At 38.0% G+C, this 20,131-nt stretch overlaps 1 protein-coding gene across 3 annotated transcripts in view; it reads right to left on the bottom strand.

Moving 5' to 3' along the window:
* Window positions 1-1,145: 1,145 nt before the first annotated feature.
* SMOC2 (SPARC related modular calcium binding 2) overlaps window positions 1,146-20,131 on the bottom strand; it is a 137,177-nt gene continuing 118,191 nt past the window's right edge. Inside the window, exons 10-13 of one of the 3 annotated variants that reach the window (XM_058801730.1) lie at window positions 8,950-9,052; window positions 7,785-8,059; window positions 5,312-5,355; window positions 1,146-2,612 (exon numbers count right to left, since the gene is read on the bottom strand). In XM_058801730.1, coding sequence (XP_058657713.1) covers window positions 2,589-2,612; window positions 5,312-5,355; window positions 7,785-8,059; window positions 8,950-9,052 — 446 coding nt within the window. In that variant the 3' untranslated portion in view covers window positions 1,146-2,588. The remainder of the gene's footprint in view (window positions 2,613-5,311; window positions 5,356-7,784; window positions 8,060-8,949; window positions 9,053-20,131) is intronic. The other 2 variants (XM_058801731.1, XM_058801732.1) reach the window with 2 other exon arrangements.

Below are 20,131 nucleotides of genomic sequence, written 5' to 3'. Positions count from 1 at the left end.
ATTGTTGCACATGGAGTAGGATAAAAACTAGTACTAATTAATTACTGTGCAAATAAACACTGTAGTGTGAGCCTAAGGGCCTATTCACATGGATTCCTTTTTGGTATCAAGGCTGTTTCTAGTTACAAATAGAACATTTGTCTCAGTTTAAATATTCCTCTGGACATATGGGAGATACAGGAAGCCAAGGTGAATTTAGCAAGTTTGCAAATATGATTCCATTAGGGATCTGGACTCTACCTGGCAGTATAAGAAGTCAGTACTACTTATATTCAAGTGGTGTAATCACTGTTAATTGACATAAATCATGGAAGTGATGACACAGAAATGCATACAAAGAGAAAACACCAAATGTTTCAGTCGTTGTAGAGTTATTAAATGACTCTATGTTGTTGAAGTCTTTGGCTACCTAAAAATGCCTTTAGCACTTACCTGCACTTCCACCACTGTTTAAGGCTACTCGTTATATAAACACGTTGCTAGTCCAAATCTGCCTCCCCACAAAACCTCTCCATTTAAATGGGGTGCATTTTGAAACCATTGACATGGCAAAATATTTAGCAGCCTACATTTATATTGCGTCTAAAGGCCAAAGTGATGGAATTAAATGCTTCTTGCAAAATGCTGCTATTAACCATACTCTGACCACCTAACCAGGCATTGTGAATTCTGAGGATTTGCATCTCTCTCCTCATTGCTTCCAGCCAGGCTGAAAGCTGCCCTGCAGCTCACACTCACATGGAGGGGAAAAGATGCCATCTCTATCTATGCCACATTGCACTTTGCTGAGAAGAAGCAAGAGACCAGGTTGAAGCTATAAGGAGAATTCGAGGAAGCAATGGTATGAATAAGGCATGAATGATCTTAAAAGAGAATTCAGTAAAGGCAAGGGAAGTGGACAGACACCAATGCCAGGTCATGAGGTTTCTTGTAAACTCAAAGCTGTTGTGAAGTCATCACTGTATGTATCTACTTGCAAACAAGTCTCTCTGTTTTTGCAAAAGAAAAGTCACCAGCATAGTTTGATAACATACTAATCTTTAATCTATAAAGAAGATTAATTTCAAAGTTTAACATTATAGAAGAATAACAAATACTTTTTAAAACAAAAATACAAGATAACACAAGTTGCCTTGGTTTCTCCTGTTGCCAGAGCTTAAAGTACACAATTTCTGGGATACAATTCCATTGCATACCATGTTTCCTATTACTTCAGAATATGCTGGAATTGAAACGACACCTTTTGGTACACAAAAAACTTTTCCAGGTACAAACTCAAGCAGGGTGCTATTATAAATAGCTGGTCACAGGTCAGATCCTCCACATTATTCAAACAAACTGTAATGAAATCACTGCTTGCTGCTACATTCCTGCCTTCTCATGTCAGCTTCTAGATGCCAGTAGTCCTTCTACCACTTCATCGATCAACCCAGATGCTTGTAACTCACAGTTGCTCAAGAGCAGAACTTCTTTTCATTTGGGTCCCCTTCTTTAGATTCACATCCAGAAGTTCTTATTGCCCTCAGACACACATATGAAGAAAAAGCATTGGGGGAAAAATGATGGAGAAAGTATGAAAACTTTTGAGAAGTTTCTTTAGTCACCAAAACAAAAGCTTCAGGGAGGCAGTGTGAAAAGCCCCTCCTCTAGTGGGCCCCCAGGCAAAGCCAAAGGATTGATAAGGATAGCCAGGTGTAGAGGAAAAAGGCTTATCCTTCCCTGTCACAACGGAAAGATTTACAATTCTGACCCATACAAACTCTGCTCCTGCTTTGCACTAACCATGGAAGCATGCTTTTAAGGCCCAGGCTGAACCAGACTGGAGTGACACTACAATCCACCTTACTCCTTTTTGGTTTCCTGTGTTAACAATGCAAGTGAAAGCAAACAGGAGAAAAATCCTACCAAAACTTATCAATAAGGCACTTCAAAAATTGATAAAAGGATACATTGTTCTATAAGCATCCCAAGTAGAATAACTGGTTTTTTAATCCATTAGTGGTTGTATTCTCATTGAATGATCTTTGGAAAGCCTAGTAATTACAGTAAAAACAAAATGAAATAAAATATTGCCACCAATGAAATATCTGTTCAGTAAAAAACTGCAAAACCAAGTAAACAGCAATTTACACAATTCTCTCAGTCCTGCAAACCTGAAACATTCAACACTGCTTGGACAAAATTGAGAATACAGTAGATTTTTCAGCATACCTCTACTTAAATGACAGTATTAAGAAAAATAAGGCATACTATTGAAACCAAAAATACATAGGATCAGGTTTCTGTGCTACTGCTTGCCAAAAAGTTATTTTTTTAAAAAATTGTTTAAATGCAAACTTTTACATCTCCAACATGTTTAACATATTTCAGACAACAAAAGAATACACATACATTGTATGTGATAATTTTTCAAAACTAGCCATTACTTTTTCACAGATAAAAAAAAAAAGTCTGTTTAAATATTTCATTTCTACAAAGTGAATTTACATTTTTAAGTACAAAGTGCAAATACTACAGTTGTTTTTATTGCCTTTTGGTGAGGAAATCTCCCACATGTCAAAGAGATCTGCCTTGGATTAGTAAGGTGTTCATCCTTGCTTCTTCGAAACTTGCTGAAAGGAAGTTGGGAAAATCTGCATTATTCATGATGTTTTCAATTAGTCCAGCATAAAATTCTATCTCTGTTTTTCAGCACTACCCATATTCCACTATCAGAAGACAGTTATGCATAAATATATACAGGGAATAAAAAAAATTCCTGCCATGTAGTCCTTCATGGGATCTACAAGCAAGGGTGTGAGCAGTATCTTGACTACTTACCTATGGCCCTTTAAATCCACACCTGTCAAACACAGTTTTAGCAACTGCCTGGGCAAGTCCCTGGTTCAATATACCTCCTATAGCACGTGATGTATAAGGAACAGCCTGCTGGCTGAAGTCTCACAAACAATCTGTGGTTTCCTTACAAACATTTTCCTAGGCTGCAAAAAGCAGCACTGACAGCGTGTGGGCATGTATGTGTCTGTTTGCTGGACAGGGTGGAGCTGAGCAAGGGAAATGTACCTGGCCACTACCCCAGTCCAGTCAGACCCATCCCCTGTTTGGCCTCTTGTAGAGCAACCGCAGCTGTGCCACAGTTAGCGTATTAGTGTTTCTCTGTCTGCTTTCTTTCATTAAGCTGTTTTCTCTACAAATGTGAAAAAACATGTGCCGAAGCACACATAAGCATATATTTAACTAAACTTCTGCTAAATAATAAATAAGTAGAGAGTAAGGATTTGAGTGTGTGTCTCCTGAGTGGTGCCAATCTGATCAGGCCTTCTCAGGTGGGTGGTTTCCTTTGAGCAGCTCCTATGCTTTTCAGTAGCTCCCTTTCAAGTGCGAACTTCTGTGATGAAAACCACCTTGTGCATTTGCAGCCATGTATTGTTCAAGTATGAAACTGCCAACAGATGGTTTTCTTAGCCAGCCTTAATGTAAGGCTATCATTTGTCAGCAACAGCTCTTAAAATAATTGATGCTGAGTCAGCAAAATTATTGGACAAAATTGAAAAACGTAGATGTTCTAAGGACACTTTTATTTCCAATTCCACAAGTCAGTATCAGATTACAAGAAAGGGGAGAGGGCTTGTCATGCTTCAACTGCAATGCACGTGTGCCAGTAATTGCCATTATATAATTAAAATAACCCCTCTGAAATGCTCTGGGAGTTCTGAAAGGATAATTGTTTTCAGGCTGTCTTGTTTAAGGTGTAAGTGGTTGTGGGGAAAACCTGAAAAATTAAGACCACAAACACTTGTTTAAACAAACAAACTTATCACATTATTGTAGCTGTGAGAATATTTTATATTCCATCAAAGGTATGTAGGAGGTTTCTGGTAAAAACCACAACCAATGTTGAGCTTGCCCTAGGAAGTGCAAACCTAACATCAAACAAAGCAGAGATTAAAAAAAGGGAGCAAATCAATAAGCAACTTTGAGAGGAAGATTTCTCTTGGCTTGTGGGTAGATTCACCTGGGGTTCAGCTTCTAACAAATTAATCTAGCTTTATGACAGACAGGAAGACATTTACCACAACTTGGGTTTTGGGGTATTTTTAGCCAAATTCCTAATTTCATAGGTGCAGCATTACCTGAGCTGTTCTTATAATATAGTTACATGAATAAATTTTAAACCATTTTATCATTAACTGATGCTTTTGTAGGCATTAATAATTTAGGTCCTCTAATACAATGAGGTATAAGAATAGTGTGAAGATGACTTTTTGCTAGACCACTCAAACTACTGGACTCACCAGTCCTCCTTTAAGACCATGCAAAAGTACTAGGAAGGTATAACAATATTGCCCAGAAAAAAAATTTTTAGCATAAATGGTTATAAAAATAGACACATACAAATTAAACCCCACTTTTTTTAACCTATTTTCCTGGCCTTTCACTGAAGTCCCTCCTTCTCAAAGTGCACCTTTCTTTAAAGGGTTAAAAATTCTGTTTTTGTGCCTTTTGCATCTCCAAACAGCCTGAGTAGTCAAACCTCCTTGGATGACATACACTGGTGCTATTTGAAAAACAAGATCAAGTCTTTGCAGAAAACTGATTTTAAAAAAAATCTGGATTATGTTGTCAGGGCACTTGGCATTTTATTTTTTCCAATCATTCTGCAATTTTAGTTTAAACGCAATTAGACTGATGCAAATCCTAGTTCTTCAGCGTATTTTGCACAGCCAGCAAAGGCATCTGAAAGTGACAGCTCTTTCCACTGCACTAAGACTTTAAAAGCTGTTTTAAGCCATCATGTAATAATGCAGTGGGGTTTCTGAAATGTATAGATTTTCACAGGACATGGGAAATGCATGGCTTTGTTCATTTCAATAAATGTCAGTTTGTGTTTATAGTGTGACACAAAGGAAAATTGGCAGAATTCAGCTAAAGTAAAAGTTAAATGAAGATGAAGCAGTTCACATTTAAAAGTGCATGGGAATGCTGTCATGCAGGAACGCAAAAGACTCAAGAGGGCTCAATTACACTCATCAAATTATCACATATGTCCTATATGTCAACTTACACTTTCCTAGGAACTTCCACATGCAAGCCTAATCCACTTTGCAAATTATGCACATTTACTCTGCACCTGTAATTGACTGATTTAGCTTTCCAGACATAGAACTTAATTGGGATGTTGCTCTACATTTTTCCGGTAGCTCTGCAGAAAAGCAGATTAAAGCAGTTTGAAGCAGTAATGATGATTAAAACCCCAAGAAATTCTTCCAGGAGAGGCAGAAATGGAGATCTTGCTCTCCTTAGTACCCACCTGCCTGCTGGATGAAGTGCTCTCAGTGTTGGTTCTAGGGACTGCTAAAGGAAGGAAAAGAAAACATTATAAATATGGTTTGTTAGTTATCCTCAAGAACTGAAGCCCTCATTCTGAAAAGCTAATTTTTAGAGCAGGGTAAGTGCACAGCTTTCAATAAATGAGAAAAAATATTTCAGACCTTTCATTGACACAGCTACTTTTTTCTTTCCTCAATACAGGTATTGCTTATTTCAAGGAGTTATATGAAAGTTGAACAAGAGCATGTCTTGCCAGTAAACATGTCAAATTTGCTTAGGAGATTGCTTAAGGTCAAGGTTGAGCATTTCAAACTTACTAAGTCTTTAGTGGTAAATATAGTCTATTATCCCTGGCAGTAAAGGAGCACGGACAAGCAGAGTGTATGGAAAGCATTCACTTTGATTAAAGATATCAGAAACAGTTCTACAAAGCAAAAGATAAAAGATAAAAAATAGATAAAAGATTAAAGGTATCACAGAAACAGTTCTAAAAACCAAAAACATTGTTTACATTGCATCTGTAAAAGGACAGGATTATCACTGTTTTTTAAAATTTCTTAGATTCAAAGTCAGTCCCCCAAATAGGGAAAAATAAACCCCCAAAAAGCTAATGAATTTGCTAGCCCACGAATCTTCCCAAGCTAACTTGTGAGACTAGGGAGGAACTTGCTGTCTTGGTTTTCCATGTCAGTCTGTGAGTCAGACAAGCTGTACTGGAACTTAGAGAAAAAAAACTGGACCTTGAAAAATGCTACAGCAGCTAGCAACCCCATCAGAAAACCTGCTTTACAACTCTCTGGCTTTTATATTGCTTCAAATTATTCTCACACAAGAAACTTGAGACTCACACGAAATGATACAGAGCCACTTCCTTAGTGTAATTCTGACACCTCAGGTGACAAGAATCTCATATTTTCCTAGAGATGTAACTCTAACTGCAGCGAAGTGGTAATTGCTTTCATTTGTGCAAGTGAAAGAAGTATCAGAAAGGAATTTTTAATTATCAAGTAAAAGAAACAAAACAGAATAATGGTATTCCAACAAAAGTAATTTTTGTTGTCCTGTCCTTAAAACTATGTACTTCTAGTAAAGCAATCCGATGATTTGGTTAAGAACTTTTTTCCAACTGGATGCCATTAGTTTTCCAATGACAAACTTCTGGGATTTTTTTTCCTTCCAAAGTTGAATGTTCTCATTATTGAATAGATTTTTGCAGAAGATCTGTTACAGAACTTCGGCTGTGGTAGTCACAATTTTTACTTCAGCCAAATCTGTGTGTGATCTTCACATGATTTCATGCCTCTTACAATTTTCATTTCCAAAAGAAACAGTTTATCCTAATATTTTGGGGGTTTTCTACTGGAATATGAAGACAAAAAAAACTTGGGGTTTGCTTTCAGTCTTGCTATGGCTTTCCTTTACTGCCTGTGTAGTGATTTCGGACCAAAATTTCATCCACAACAAGTCCTAAGAAAGAATGCCTGCTGCAGCAGGACAGAATTGTTTCACTTTCCACATTCATAGATAAAAAATCTATCTGACCAAAAGTCAGATAGATAAAGATAAATATAAAAATACTAAAATTCATCCACTTTCATATTCTTTTTTTTAACCTTCATCATCTAAATGAAAATTGGAAGGTATCATTATGAGGTCCACAAAAGAAAGCCCTAGGAAAAAAATTCTGGATTTGCTCAATACTTGTTTTGAGAGATCTGTTACTGCGAGCCATAGACAATTTACTTCATTAGTAAAATGCAGACCTCTTCTGCCTTTCCTCTTCTAGACTTGAACACAACCAATGAGACCTTTGTTCCACTGTCCTCGCTTCATTTTAAGGTACCAGAGAAAACCAGTACCTATATTCATTCTTCCACCACTTCTTAAAGCATGGGGATCTACTGCTGCTGGTTAGAACTAGTTTTTTTTAAATTTTTTCTCATTTTCAGGAATTGTGTGATTGAGCTCTGCAAGTTAGTTGTTCCCCTTCCTACTAGTTTGGCAGCAAGGTAAGGTGGCTGTTTATTAGCTGTTATTCCACCTGTCTGGCAGATGACCACATTCCTCTCTGCATCTCTAAACTATATTTGAGAAATGAGATTTCATTAGAAAGCTCAACCATGTGCTTCCTTCCAGGAATCCAAAAAGCACGAGTGTGATACTTCCACTCACTCAGAACACAGTTCTATACTAACACTAAACTGGCTTTTTGAAGATTGTTATTATATCTTCTTAGGTTTCCTACCATAATACATTTAATGGTTAGAATCAACGGGAAGTTTTTGATTCTGTTGGAGCAAAGTGATCCAGAAGCAACTTTCTTGCCATCTTCCCTAAGCAACAGCTGCATTAGCTGCAGACAGGTGCATTTTGTATAACTGAGGCACATATAAATATCAAGCTTCATATGTTTGAAGAATTTAGTGAAAAAGACAGAGAGAAAAGGTTCTTACTATGGCGTTTCTTTGTTTCTGCTTTACCTTCTTCTTTTGTTACTCCCAAGCAGCCCATTAATTCTTGAACTGACAAGGACTTATCGTTGTTCACATCACAGTATTCCACAAACTTCTTCACGCATTTTTTGGGCTTTGATTTCTTTCTTAGGAATCTCTTAAATGGCTTGATTTCCTTCTTGCCGATATCACCACTGGAATTTTTATCGAGCTGTTTAAAATACCAATGAACGACTCTCTCTTCCAGAGTATGATTTGGATCAGGCTCAGAAACACTGGAACAAGAAAAAAAGATAATTTAGTCTTAATTCTGATAATGAATGCCTTTATTTCAGAATAGTTACATCACTTTCAGATGGCCATCACCATTGTTATCTAATATTCCCTGGTTTTGGACACTAACTTGTAGTGAATCTCTCTTTTTTTCACTTTGACCAACAATATGTTCAATTTTACACTAAGGGCTAGAATCTGCTTTTAGTGTACTCTCTGAAACCCTGTTGAGTACAGCATCATACTCTGCAAACAGTGCTTTCTCCTTAAATTTCCCAAATCAGAAAAAAGGGGAGAGAGAAATAAAAGAGAAAAAGACTGTTTCATAGTCAGCAGATGCATAAAATGTGTGAAGTAACCGAGGTTGATCAACAATCAGCACTGCCAAATACCAAAGCTCCAATTACAACCCATGATGGATTCTCTTAGAGCTACAACACCTAAATGTATTGAATTACAGGATAAGCTATAAAAATAAATGCTATCTCCTCAGATAAGTACCTGACCCACAGATGCCCTAAGTTTGACAGCACTTACACATTTTTAACTTTACCTGTGACTGTTGACAGCATTGGTCTGTTTTGCAAGCAACTAGGAAGAATATGAATTAGAAAGGTAGCACACATTCAAGAAATAAAGCCTTGAGAGGAGAACAAAGACTGACACACAGTTGCACCAGCAGCTACAGATAAACCCTGAGCTGCCCTGCTGGGAATTCATCTGTCAAGTGTATCTCTGTTTAGTGAACAGTCCACAGTGGTAATTTTGAAGTAAACTCTCCTAGATAGGTTCTTGGAAATCCACCCTTTATGCAGGCTCCTCAAAGCCCTGAACAATCTGTTCACCACTGTAGGAATCCTTTTAAAGACACACAAAAAGATCTGAAACCCACCGGCTGGAAGACAATGATGGATCAGAGACTGCGTGCACCATATCTGTGGACAATGCATCCAAAACACTTGTTAGGAACTCATTCTTCTTGGCCCCAGGACAACCTAGAAAATGAGATTTTTTTTTTTTATTCCAACAATAGTTTAGACTTTGAGATAGATATTACTCCCTGTACACAAATTTCCATAAATTGTGGACATGTTCATAACATAATTCAAAGAAAAGAACTTAAATTCAGGTTCATATCCGTAACAGAGCAGGATTAAAAAAAACAACCCTTTGAACTGAAGCAAGTGTGAATTTGTTTTGCATACTTTGAGTCCTTTTATTTAATTTTTGGCCATTATTTTTTTCTTCTTTCAGATGTCTTTAACATGTGTGTCACAGTTTGAAAAAAACAGCTTTGAAGCCATAAAAGTTTGTACATTATAGAAGACAGAAACATGGATTAGAAGTTGACAACACAATACCTATTTCAGATTTCCACTTTCGCTCCTCTTATTTTCCACTGGCTTTCTTGACACACATATTTTCAATACATTGGTTTTCCTCTCTGTGAAATAACTCCTTGTGTCCTTCTTGGACAGGGGTTAACTAGCCCTACATGGCACCTAGCCCAATCAGCTGCTGTTAGCTGGTACTTTGGTTCATACTGTGAGAGCCTGTGGTGATGTTAGATCATCCTCCTCATAATCACATTCCCCATGCTACAAAGTTCTTCTCTGAAACAAACTGACAGCATGTTTCAGACACATAATATGTCAGATAAATAGATACTGAAAGATCCCCTCTTCAAGCAGCACAGCTGGAGCAGATAAATTACTCTGACAAGCACATGGATGTTGACACATGGAGGTTTGTTTATACAATACACCTGCTTCCTCTCCTCTTCCCTAGAGCCCTGAGCCAAACACCAGGTCTTCCTCTAACCCTCCAAATAGCTGAGTTAAAGTATAGGATGATCCATGATCAGTGACATGGAGATTACAAGCTTGAAGCTAGAGCCCACGGCAGGACTTTCAAAGACAATTCTGTGCTGGAAGCCACTTACTGCAGCTCTGTTTCAATATGAAAAAGGGAAATACTTTGAAGTGTTGTGGAAAAGTAAGATTAGTTAGTCAGTAGGGATTTTGTGTTTTACTACATTTCTCAGCAACCTCTGGAGCAGGCAGTAGGACTACATGAGCCCGAAAAGCTTCATCTTGCCCAGCAAATTATTTTTTAATACATCCCATGTTGATCCAAGGAAATAAACCTGTGTTACATTAGCCCTTGTGTTGCAGTCAGAATAGCTCAGCTATTATGTACAGCAGGAGTACCCACTAGATATTATTGCCTAACACATTCATGTAGTTATGAGTTCCTTGCCTTTGGCACCAAGGATATTTTGTTTCAGTAACTGTAAAAGGTATATAAAAGGAATTCACTGAGGAAAGTTTCACTGCACTAAAAGTACACATATGAAAGCAGTTGTCGCTCTGTTAGATATGTCCCCTTCTCCTTAGTATTTTATCAGTTGTGGGGTTTTTCTGTCACAACTGGAAAAAAGAGAAAAAAGAAATGAAAAAAAAAAACCCAAAAACCAAAACCAAACAATCCAGCAGCTATAAGTCTGAGTTCAGGGAAGCAAGCACTTCAATTTTCCCTGAAAGGGACGAAAGCTAGAAGGGTGACAAGATATTAATAAGGGAAGGACAGAAAACTGCACCAACAGGTTCCATTCAGTGCATGTTCTCTAATGCAAAGATTTTGCTGCCAAATTAGGTTCAGGCATTCCAGCCATGAAAGCAAACTGTGTATTGTCATTTAAATGAGGTCACACAACTCTGCGAGCCACAAAAGCACATCTGTCCAGAGACGAGCAGGCAGAGGCAGGCAGTCCCTGTGCAGCAGGCACATCCAGCTGTGCCAGCATGCCACCCTGCAGGAACCAGCACTGAGTAACCCACTGAGCTCAGCGCTCCCTCCTGCTAGCAAGGACAGCACTGTGGGCCAGAGCTGGTTCCCTTCAGAGGACAGCTGAAAAGTCTCTCTGAGGATCTCCACGTAGGCCTGTCTTGAATGTTATGAGCTTCATTCATTTTGTGTTGGAGCTGTTATTACCAACATCAGCCAGAAGCCTAAATTCTGCTCCAGACTTAAGTTGTGAATTGATATAGGACTTGTGGAAAATGCAGAAAAAAAGACCTCAGCATGTAACAATGCAGCGCAACATGGAGCAAAGGCAATTTGACTTTTTTCTTTCTCTGTCCTTTTTTTGGATAGTTAATAATGTCCAATTTGATTTAGGAGCTCCACCATTTATGAGTATAATTCTGAAACATCTGGAAGAAACAAAAATCTGCTTTAGGTAGTTTCCACTGCTGTCCGGGGAGCTGCTGAGTGTACATATGCTACAGATATAGAGATCAAAATCCTCACTTAGCTTGCCATTTATGAGATACAGCTAAGCAGGGGAAGGTATCAACTTCTAAATTCACAAGAAATTGCAGGAAGAAAATTCCACAGTTTAAAGCCTGTCTCTGACAATTTTCCCTAAGAATAAGAAAGGTTTCTAAATGTGTATTTCATGAAGTTGCAATAACAGCTGACAGCAATAGAAATCTCATAGAATACAAAAATTGTTGTTAAAACAAACACAATCAGTTGCTGTGAAACATTCTAAATTACAACTCTACTACTTAACGTAAAATGACACCCCACAAAATCCTCATCGGTCAAATACAGAGAAAATATTCAGGTTCTCCCAATTATAAGTTTTGCTGACGTGTGGGCAATCACACAGCAATTTACCCCACAGTGAAATCTCTGTTCTTTGCAGGTGTTACTAACTCAGAATAATTCTCTGGAGGCTTCACGCTGAGCTTTAATTTTTCAACAAATTTGTGGATGGCAAGACTGGAGGAGCTTTAGCTTGATTGTAATGAATAATTCACTCTTATTGGGCTAAATACAGAAAGGGAAAGACTAGTCTCTTGTGGGAGCCTTATGCTTCTTGCTCTGGTCTATAGGCTTCAGTTTCTTCTTCTCCAGCTGCCTGTCCTATGTGGATTTGACAGCTTACATACATAGTAATTTGTTGTTAAAGGGTGGAAGCTGAAACCACATGGAGTTAACATACAGGTTCAGAATGCAGACTGAAGTGTTTGCTTTAAAGATAGTGTTACCCAGAGTAAACCTTAGAGCAACAAATACATACAACAAATGACAGGAATACACAAACACCTCATTTCAGCTATAATATAAAGGAAATCGGAGAATCAGCATTGTGCATTATATCTCTCATATACACACATCTCTCTATACATATAACTACTTTTAGCACTGGGAATGGATTTTTGAAGTTAAATATGTGGGAAGTTTTTCCACAAACATTCTAAAATATGCACCCTAGTGCCTTGGAGCTCCCTGCTTGGCTGATAATAATCTACTACTGTCTTGAAAGATTATCTTTTACAATATATCTGAAGTTATAGCTAGAAGAGCATTTTGTTCATTTTTGTAAAAATGGGAATCCAAGAGATAAGATTTACCATCTTAAAAGGGATTGTACATTAATCTAACTGCAAGAGAGGAAATTGTCTTGGGTCAGTCACTCAAGTTATTAAAGGCATGACAACTTCCAATTAGCAAATCTAAAGTTTCTTTTTTATTCCCTGTTTGCTAATATGAACATAAAGCTTAGTAGTGCACTCAAATACAATGACCACTGAAATTCCTCTAAAGACTCCAAGTAAGTTTTTGATCTGCCTAAAAGCAGAATGACCAGAACTATTATGCTTCATTTGTACCTTTGATTTCACTGAAAAACAGTGTTATACAGAAGAAATAAATTTAACAAAATTTTTCAGTTGTGCTGGTTATCCTGGCACAGTAGACAATAGAATAAAACTTTTTTTTCTTGGACATTTATTCTATACACACATAAATGTATAGTCATGACTTAATTTCTGTTGATCCATGTGAACCACAAGTTTGTGTTTGTGTTTGTCCAGACATGCTGAGGGACCTCCTCATTTTTTGGAGGACTTCCTGAGCTCTTCCTGACTCCCTTTCCAAAAAAAAAAAAAGAAAAAATATCCTTCAAAATATGAGCCTGGGAAGTTGTTATGCTGCTGAATACTAAAAATGATGCTCTCAAACCATGTCTCACAGTGACAAAGTCACTGCCTTTATAATTTTATTTAACAGATGGACTTGATGATCTTAGAGGTCCTTTCCAGGTCTTAAGAACTCTCTGATTCCATGACTCTATGCCTCATTTCAGTCTTTCCTCACTGCAGCTGCTGGTAACTTCTCACGGACAAAGACTATCTACTTCTTATTTTGTATCCTTGAAGGCTTGAGGACATTATTACCTCTCCTTGCTAACATCCCTCAGGTACTACAATTTTTAAAATAATTTTATTTTTTCTCTTAAATATTCATAATATTTAAAAGAATTAAATTAAGCTCAGAGACAAATCTTCTTTCATATGTCCTTACCCAAAATTCAAAAATAAGTAAATAGAATACAATGGATGTTAGCTGTAGGGGGCTACTGATCCATTGCTTTGTAGCCCCAGATCTCCATGTCTTACAAGAAAGAAGCACTATTTCTCAACAAATGCAGAAGTAGATTTCAATTCTTAACATGTATTTAATTTGTTGTTACTATTTTTAAATTATCTTTCTGTTCTAATTTCAAGGGACACACACACACTAAAGAGTTAACGAAGAATGCTCTCCCAAAGCTCTACCCTTCAACCTTAGACATTCATATCATACCAAAGTTCTTTGAGAGGGATTTGTTGAACTTGCTGAAATGAGATGTCTCACCCACAATAGTTATTTAAGTTCAGTATAAAGGAACCCATTCAGAAGGCATTCATCCCAACTACCTGAGAGATTTTTTTTCCTTAGAATAGAGCAGAATCTCCCTTAAAATGTTTCACTTCTTCCCTATTAACTGAGGAAGCCCAGACAGATAACTTATATTCCCTGGTAGTGTTAAACAGGTTGTGATTAATTCTGTATGTGTCTGTGCTACAAACAGATTTAGGCTCTAACTACTCTCCTATTCTTTGGGTAAATGTGGAAGAAAGAAGGGATAATATTCATAGCAGAAACACAAGATCCTATAAGCAGCTTTTGCAGGCAACTGAGTGACAAAGACTAGGGCATTTGTTGATAGGAAAAACAGTCCATTACATTTATTTCAGTTCCTGTACTATTATTATTAAACAAGAATAAGAAAATAGTTTCAGATCATCAAAGCATAAGACAGGCAATGTGAAATGGCTAACTTCTGATGACTACTTTTTAGTTTGGTTTTCCCTCTATTAAAGACTTTTGAGAAATTAATTCCTTCTGGCTAACAGCTCTGAGATGTCACTATGACAACACAGAGAGATGAATCAGTTGAAACATGGTAATCCTTTCAGAGGCCATCCAGCCAAAAATCAATGCTAAAGTTGAGAAAGTCTTTGGATCTTATTTGCCAGTCTTAAACATTCTCTTGTAGACCTTTATTATTCTAGGTTTGACTGCAAATAGGAAAAAAGGTCTACAAACTCAGATCATAAGGAGCTGTGCCTCTGCTGTTTGACTGGATACAAGGAAACTGATATCTCTATTTGGCAGTCAATGCCTACAATATCTACTTCACTTTTAGAGGCCAAAGACGTCTCAGTATGCTGAGAAGGATCTCACCTTCTCAGCATTTAGATTCACAGTCTCTGTGCCAGTGCCAGCTTGCAGCCTTTAGAGGCTCATCCCCTAAGGCTGAGCACAACCTGCAATGCAGCCATGTGGGTCAAGCTCCAGTGGAAGAAACACAAAGCATTTAACTGAAGTGCTGGCACAGTGACAGAACTCAATCATCCCACTGATTAGGACACAGAGAGAAGTGTTCAAAATTTAGAAAGGTACCCAAAAATGTGTAGAAGAGAAAAGCAACTAGATCTGATTTTCAAAACATTATACTTCTGCTTTATATACCATATTTGATGACTGCCTGGACTTGAGATAAACAGCTGGTACCTCTGACTGCAGCAACACTTTTAAGAATAGCTTATTAAACTGAAATATTTTGGAATCCCATTTTATATAGCATGACTGAATCTCCTCATTATCACTCTGAGAGTCTTAACAATTAGCAATCAATACTGCTTAGAGAGTAAAAATGCAGTTATTTTCAGTAGACATTTATTACTTCCCATTTACTTGTATTTTCATCATGTTGTTATGTTTCCTCTCAGGAGAAGGGCATGAAAGAAAACATATTTAATTACCTCCATTTAAATAACCATTAAAAAGGAAAAGCCATTACAAAGAATGTATGTTGATGTAATTATGGAAGTGACCTCAGAAATCAGGTGCATAATTTTGGTCTCTTGATGGAAAAATTGAACTATGGGGACTTGACTTAGTGGGGATGTTTTTCACATTACTTAATTAATCTAAGCAGCCTGCTCCTTGGAAACCTTCATGAAAAACAGCCTTTTCTACCAACTGATGTTGATTTTAACTTCTCTGGCTGTCTCTTATTGAGACTTTTACCACTGGAAGCATAAGCTGAAAATCCTCAAAGCACCCACTATCATCTAAAGCTGCAAAAAAGGTCATTATTCAGACAGTAACAACCACTGGCCATTAAATCAGAAGAAGGAAATTCAGAGCTGTTGGGTCAGCAGCACACATTCCTATTAGAGTAGTTCTTTAAGAGTCCCTGTGCACAGAGTGGTACCTTCATGCCCACATGTGATTCTCATGTGTATACATAATACAGGATGGATGGAGATGGAAGATTAGCACTCCATACAGATACCTTTTTGTGCATGATGGATCTTTTCAAACAGACCTTTGAAACACTGTACATTGCTTGTTTTGGCAGTTGTTTTTTTGTTTTGTTTTGTTTTTTAAAAAGAACAAATAGAGATGGTACAGAGCAATGCCAACCTGTGGCACACAAATGGAGTATTTCACAGAAGTAGTGACTTGGTGTCTCTTGAATCTGGAAATAAAAGCAGTGGCAGAACCACCAAAAGCAAAACTAAGTCAGTACTAACAGGGCCCAAAGCATACTGTTGGATGGCAGGGGATGAGATGGAAAAAAAAAAAGACGGGGAAGGGAGGAGCAGAAAGGAGGAAGAAGATCTAGCAATATTGCAAGCAGTCATGTAAAACATCAGTCTTTGCCCTTGCCTTATTTTGCTCATACCTGTGAGTACTGAACTCACATTAAGACACAAATTTTCACCAGTTTTACCTGATTACTTTTTTCTCCCTCCCTTCCATAACTGGCAAGTAACAGATTTAGAAATTGGATATGCAATACGGAGGGAGGCTAGAATTAATGGCAGGCAGGCAGGCATGGCTATTTTTTGGAACATTATATAGTGAATTGATTTAATCAGAATGGATTTTTACAGCAGTGATTAAAAGAGATTTATAAAATGGAAATCCTGGAAGTAGCTGAAGTGAAACAAGAGTCAGTAAGTACCACTAAAGCATTACTTGAACACTGTGGAATGAAACAGTCCTTGGAAACCTGGCATCACAAAAGTCTCCCTTTCTCTTTATGCAGTTTTTAATTTGGGATCTGCAATCGTGTTACCTTTCTGGACACCTTCCATTAAACATGATCGATTTCCTCTGCAAATATAATTTCAAATCTCACTGGCTCATCCTTTGCTAGACAAAAAGCTGTAAGATGACTAATACAAAAAACATAAATACAACTTACAAATCCTCAATATGGAACTCTTACAAGGTATAAAATTACATAAGAATGAAATGCCCTTCTTCTTACATAAGAATGAAATGTTGAAAGAGGTGGGAATATGACAGACTGACAAGGTCCAGGCTCTAATAATTAGACACTATTTATTTAAGTTAAAGATGATGGCCCACTCCTAATTCAACATTACCCAGGGTTGATAGAGGTCTCTGTAGCTACAGCAGGTTCTCAAACCAACTTCCTTTGCAAATAGACCTCTGTTTGGAACAGATCCTCCAAGTCAAATGTAGTACTGTGTACTTCATTAAACAATAATAAACTAAATGCTCAAGTAATGATGAACTGGATTTAATCCCACAAAAAGCAGGCAACTGAGAACTAACCATGCTTAATTTGAAATTTACAGTAAGCACTGAGGAAATGAACACATCTTACTTGGTAGCAGAGATCCTACAATGACAGAAGCACAATGGAGCAAATTAAGGATGGAGATTAATGTAATTATGGTTCTAAAGTGTCTGCCAGGAAGGATGCAATGCAGCTGACTTCATCTAAAACAGTTTACAGTGTGTGGTTTGATTACAAAGTGCCTTGGGTTGCTTTACAGCAGAAAGATCCAATTCCATGACAACACTCCATTAGGGATTAGGAGGACACTTTCCTCACTGAACCACTACACTGTAGGTGAGTTTTCGTTGGGTACAGTGTGGCCTGTTTCCTCTGTGCATGTCCAGCATTCAGTCAGGTACTCAACTAAGGATATCCTGCAGCCATGCCAAGGACTGGATTTCCTTGTGTTTGTGCAGAAGCCCACCCTGTCAGCTTCAGCAGCTGTCATGAAGTGTAATGCCAACCAGGATCCCCAGAATCAGCTGACCAGTTGGTACTAACAGGTAATATCTGAAAGGGCTGAGGAGACATTTCACATTATTGAAATGTGAAAACCAGTCAGGCTTACTGACTGTGGGACTCTACAGGAAACAAACAGAGAGGAAGAAATACCCTATCATGCCCTCCAGACATCAGGCATGGTCTACAAACAAACATGACCCCATTTTTTACACAGGCTGACATGGCATGGCATGCTGCAAGACTGAGCCAGTGTAGGCAGTTAGGGCAGTGTGTGTGTACAGTTTCTGGAGCAGGCCATGGAATCTCATTTGTTGATAACACAGCAATAGAAACACACCAGCTATGTTCTCTGGTGTCTTACTCTGTGCTGCTGAGTGAATGGAGAGAGAGGGAAACAAGACATTGCTTTATAACTTGTGCCCTGGGTATTGAAGGTGATAGGGGAAAATTCAATCTGAGTGTACAACAGCAGCATCCCAAATGCTCAGACCCAGCACAACTCAGTCCTTCTTGAATACTAACCTGACTTGTAGCCACACATTTTGCAACAGTGCTTGCCTGTTGGTGAAGGCAACTGAAATAATGACTCTGTAATTCACACACCCCACATTTCCATTCTAACTCTACTGGGAATAATTCTCTGGTATAAATACACATATTCTAATGCTGATTTAGTATGCAGAGGTCATTTTCCATTACAAATGAATGAATGTAAAAAACTTTTATTCAAAGCTAAGAAGCCATGCTCCATACCTACAGACAACAAATACTGTGAATTCCAACGCATACAGACTTTCAGTCTGTGAACTTCACATGACTAAGGTAAACAAGCCCTATGCAGATGACTTTAAAAGGGTTCACATGCTAGATTGTCAAAAATCACTTGGTGTTCTACTGCTGGCTAAAACCAGGAGGCAAAAAAGAGAATGTAATGAGCAGAAAAAAAAAACCCTAAACAATTAAACCTTTAAAAATGCCTAGGATTAGATCAAGAAATTCAACATGTATGTGTGGATTACAAGAAAAAGGCAAACAGTTACAACCCATCCATTTCTATCAACTGATATAAGTACATTTGCAGAGGATTTAACAAGTTTCAATTATGTGTGTCATTGCAGAGACTAGAGCTTAAGCCAGAACAATTTTTGTGGAAACAACATGAATATATGATAAGGGCAATGAAAGTAGGAGAAAAGCATGGAAATTGGAGAGAACCAGGTAGAAAATCAAGGGAGAGAAGAGAGACATGGAAACCAGTGGAGAGAAAAACTGCTTGAAGTTCCAAGCAAACTTGCAGCCTGTGCACTGACACAGACACCTCCAACAGCACTGACAGAATATTAATCTTCCTCCCCCATTCTCCACCAAACAAAGCTGTGATTCACTGAGATAGCTCTGGCGTTCATTGAACTGGCTTCTGGTGATTTTGTTTTCTCTGCTTCTGCCAAAGCCATGTGGATAACATGGCTGAATCTCTGCATCTTTAGCTGCATTTGCAGGGACAGAAGGGTTTTATATCTTCCTATTGCTTCTGGCACTCTTGGTATGTGGCCACGAAGTAGCTCTCTCTCAGCCTGGCCAGGAAACAACAATTCCATCATGTGGAAATAGTCAGGATTGGGTAGTTTATGTTTTACTCTGGTGCAAAATCAGCTTTTTTATGCCTTTTTTTTTTTTTTTTTTAAGAGCAAAACAACCTATCCCATCTTGGCCAAATAGCTTGGTGATGAGGGCACGCAGCTGAGATGGAGGAGACTGAGGTTCAACTCCCTGATCCAAACCAGACAGAGCAGGGAGTTGAAACCTGGCTTGCTGTTATCCCAGTGGAATACCCTAATCTCTAACACTAGAGGGTTAGGTTCAGTTCCCTGCTCTGTCTGGTTTGGATCAAGCATTTGAACCTATGTTCTTTCCTCTTCAGCTGAGTACTCTAATCATCAAGCTATTGTGTGTCCACAGAAGGGTTCCTTTTGCTGTGAGCAAACACTCAGAACAAAGAAAATGTCAGAAGCCATTCCTATTGCTACATTAAAACATTTTCTTCAGCAGGATAACAATAGCATCAGAACTGGACAGCGTGTTCTTTAAGTCAGGGCTTCATCCTGCATGGCATGAAGAAATGCAAGTAGCATCTTCCAAAAAGCCTGGCAAGTGTGTCAACAGTGTTTTCTCACTAGATCAAATGAATTCATGAGCTTAAAGAAAAGCATGGACTTCAGTGCTTTGCTGGACAAAGGCACTGTACTTCATAGTCTGAAGAGTCAAATTTTCAGTAAATTTTTTTTTGCCTTGCATGTTTTGGTCTTGAGTCTTGTTGCCTCACCAAAAAACAGAGTTGTGTGAATGGATGCTTAAGCAGCACTTTATCATTCCTGTATACAATAAGCCACTGCTTATAACCTTTTTTAGCAAATAAAAAAGAGAAGCCTGTTGTTCCGATATAAAAACACATTAAGTCTGCTCAGTTTTATTTTCTAACTTTCAATCCATTCTATTTAAAACTGAGCATTTAAGCTTCACTATTATTCAATTTAAATATTTCATTTAGAGGACATCAAAAGAGTAGACAATACAACGTCCAGTGGTATAAAGTTGAATTCAGAGCACACTG

The sequence above is a fragment of the Ammospiza caudacuta genome, chromosome 3 (assembly GCF_027887145.1).
Source record: "Ammospiza caudacuta isolate bAmmCau1 chromosome 3, bAmmCau1.pri, whole genome shotgun sequence".
Taxonomy (NCBI): domain Eukaryota; kingdom Metazoa; phylum Chordata; class Aves; order Passeriformes; family Passerellidae; genus Ammospiza; species Ammospiza caudacuta.
This window is presented reverse-complemented; position numbering and strand designations above follow the sequence as displayed.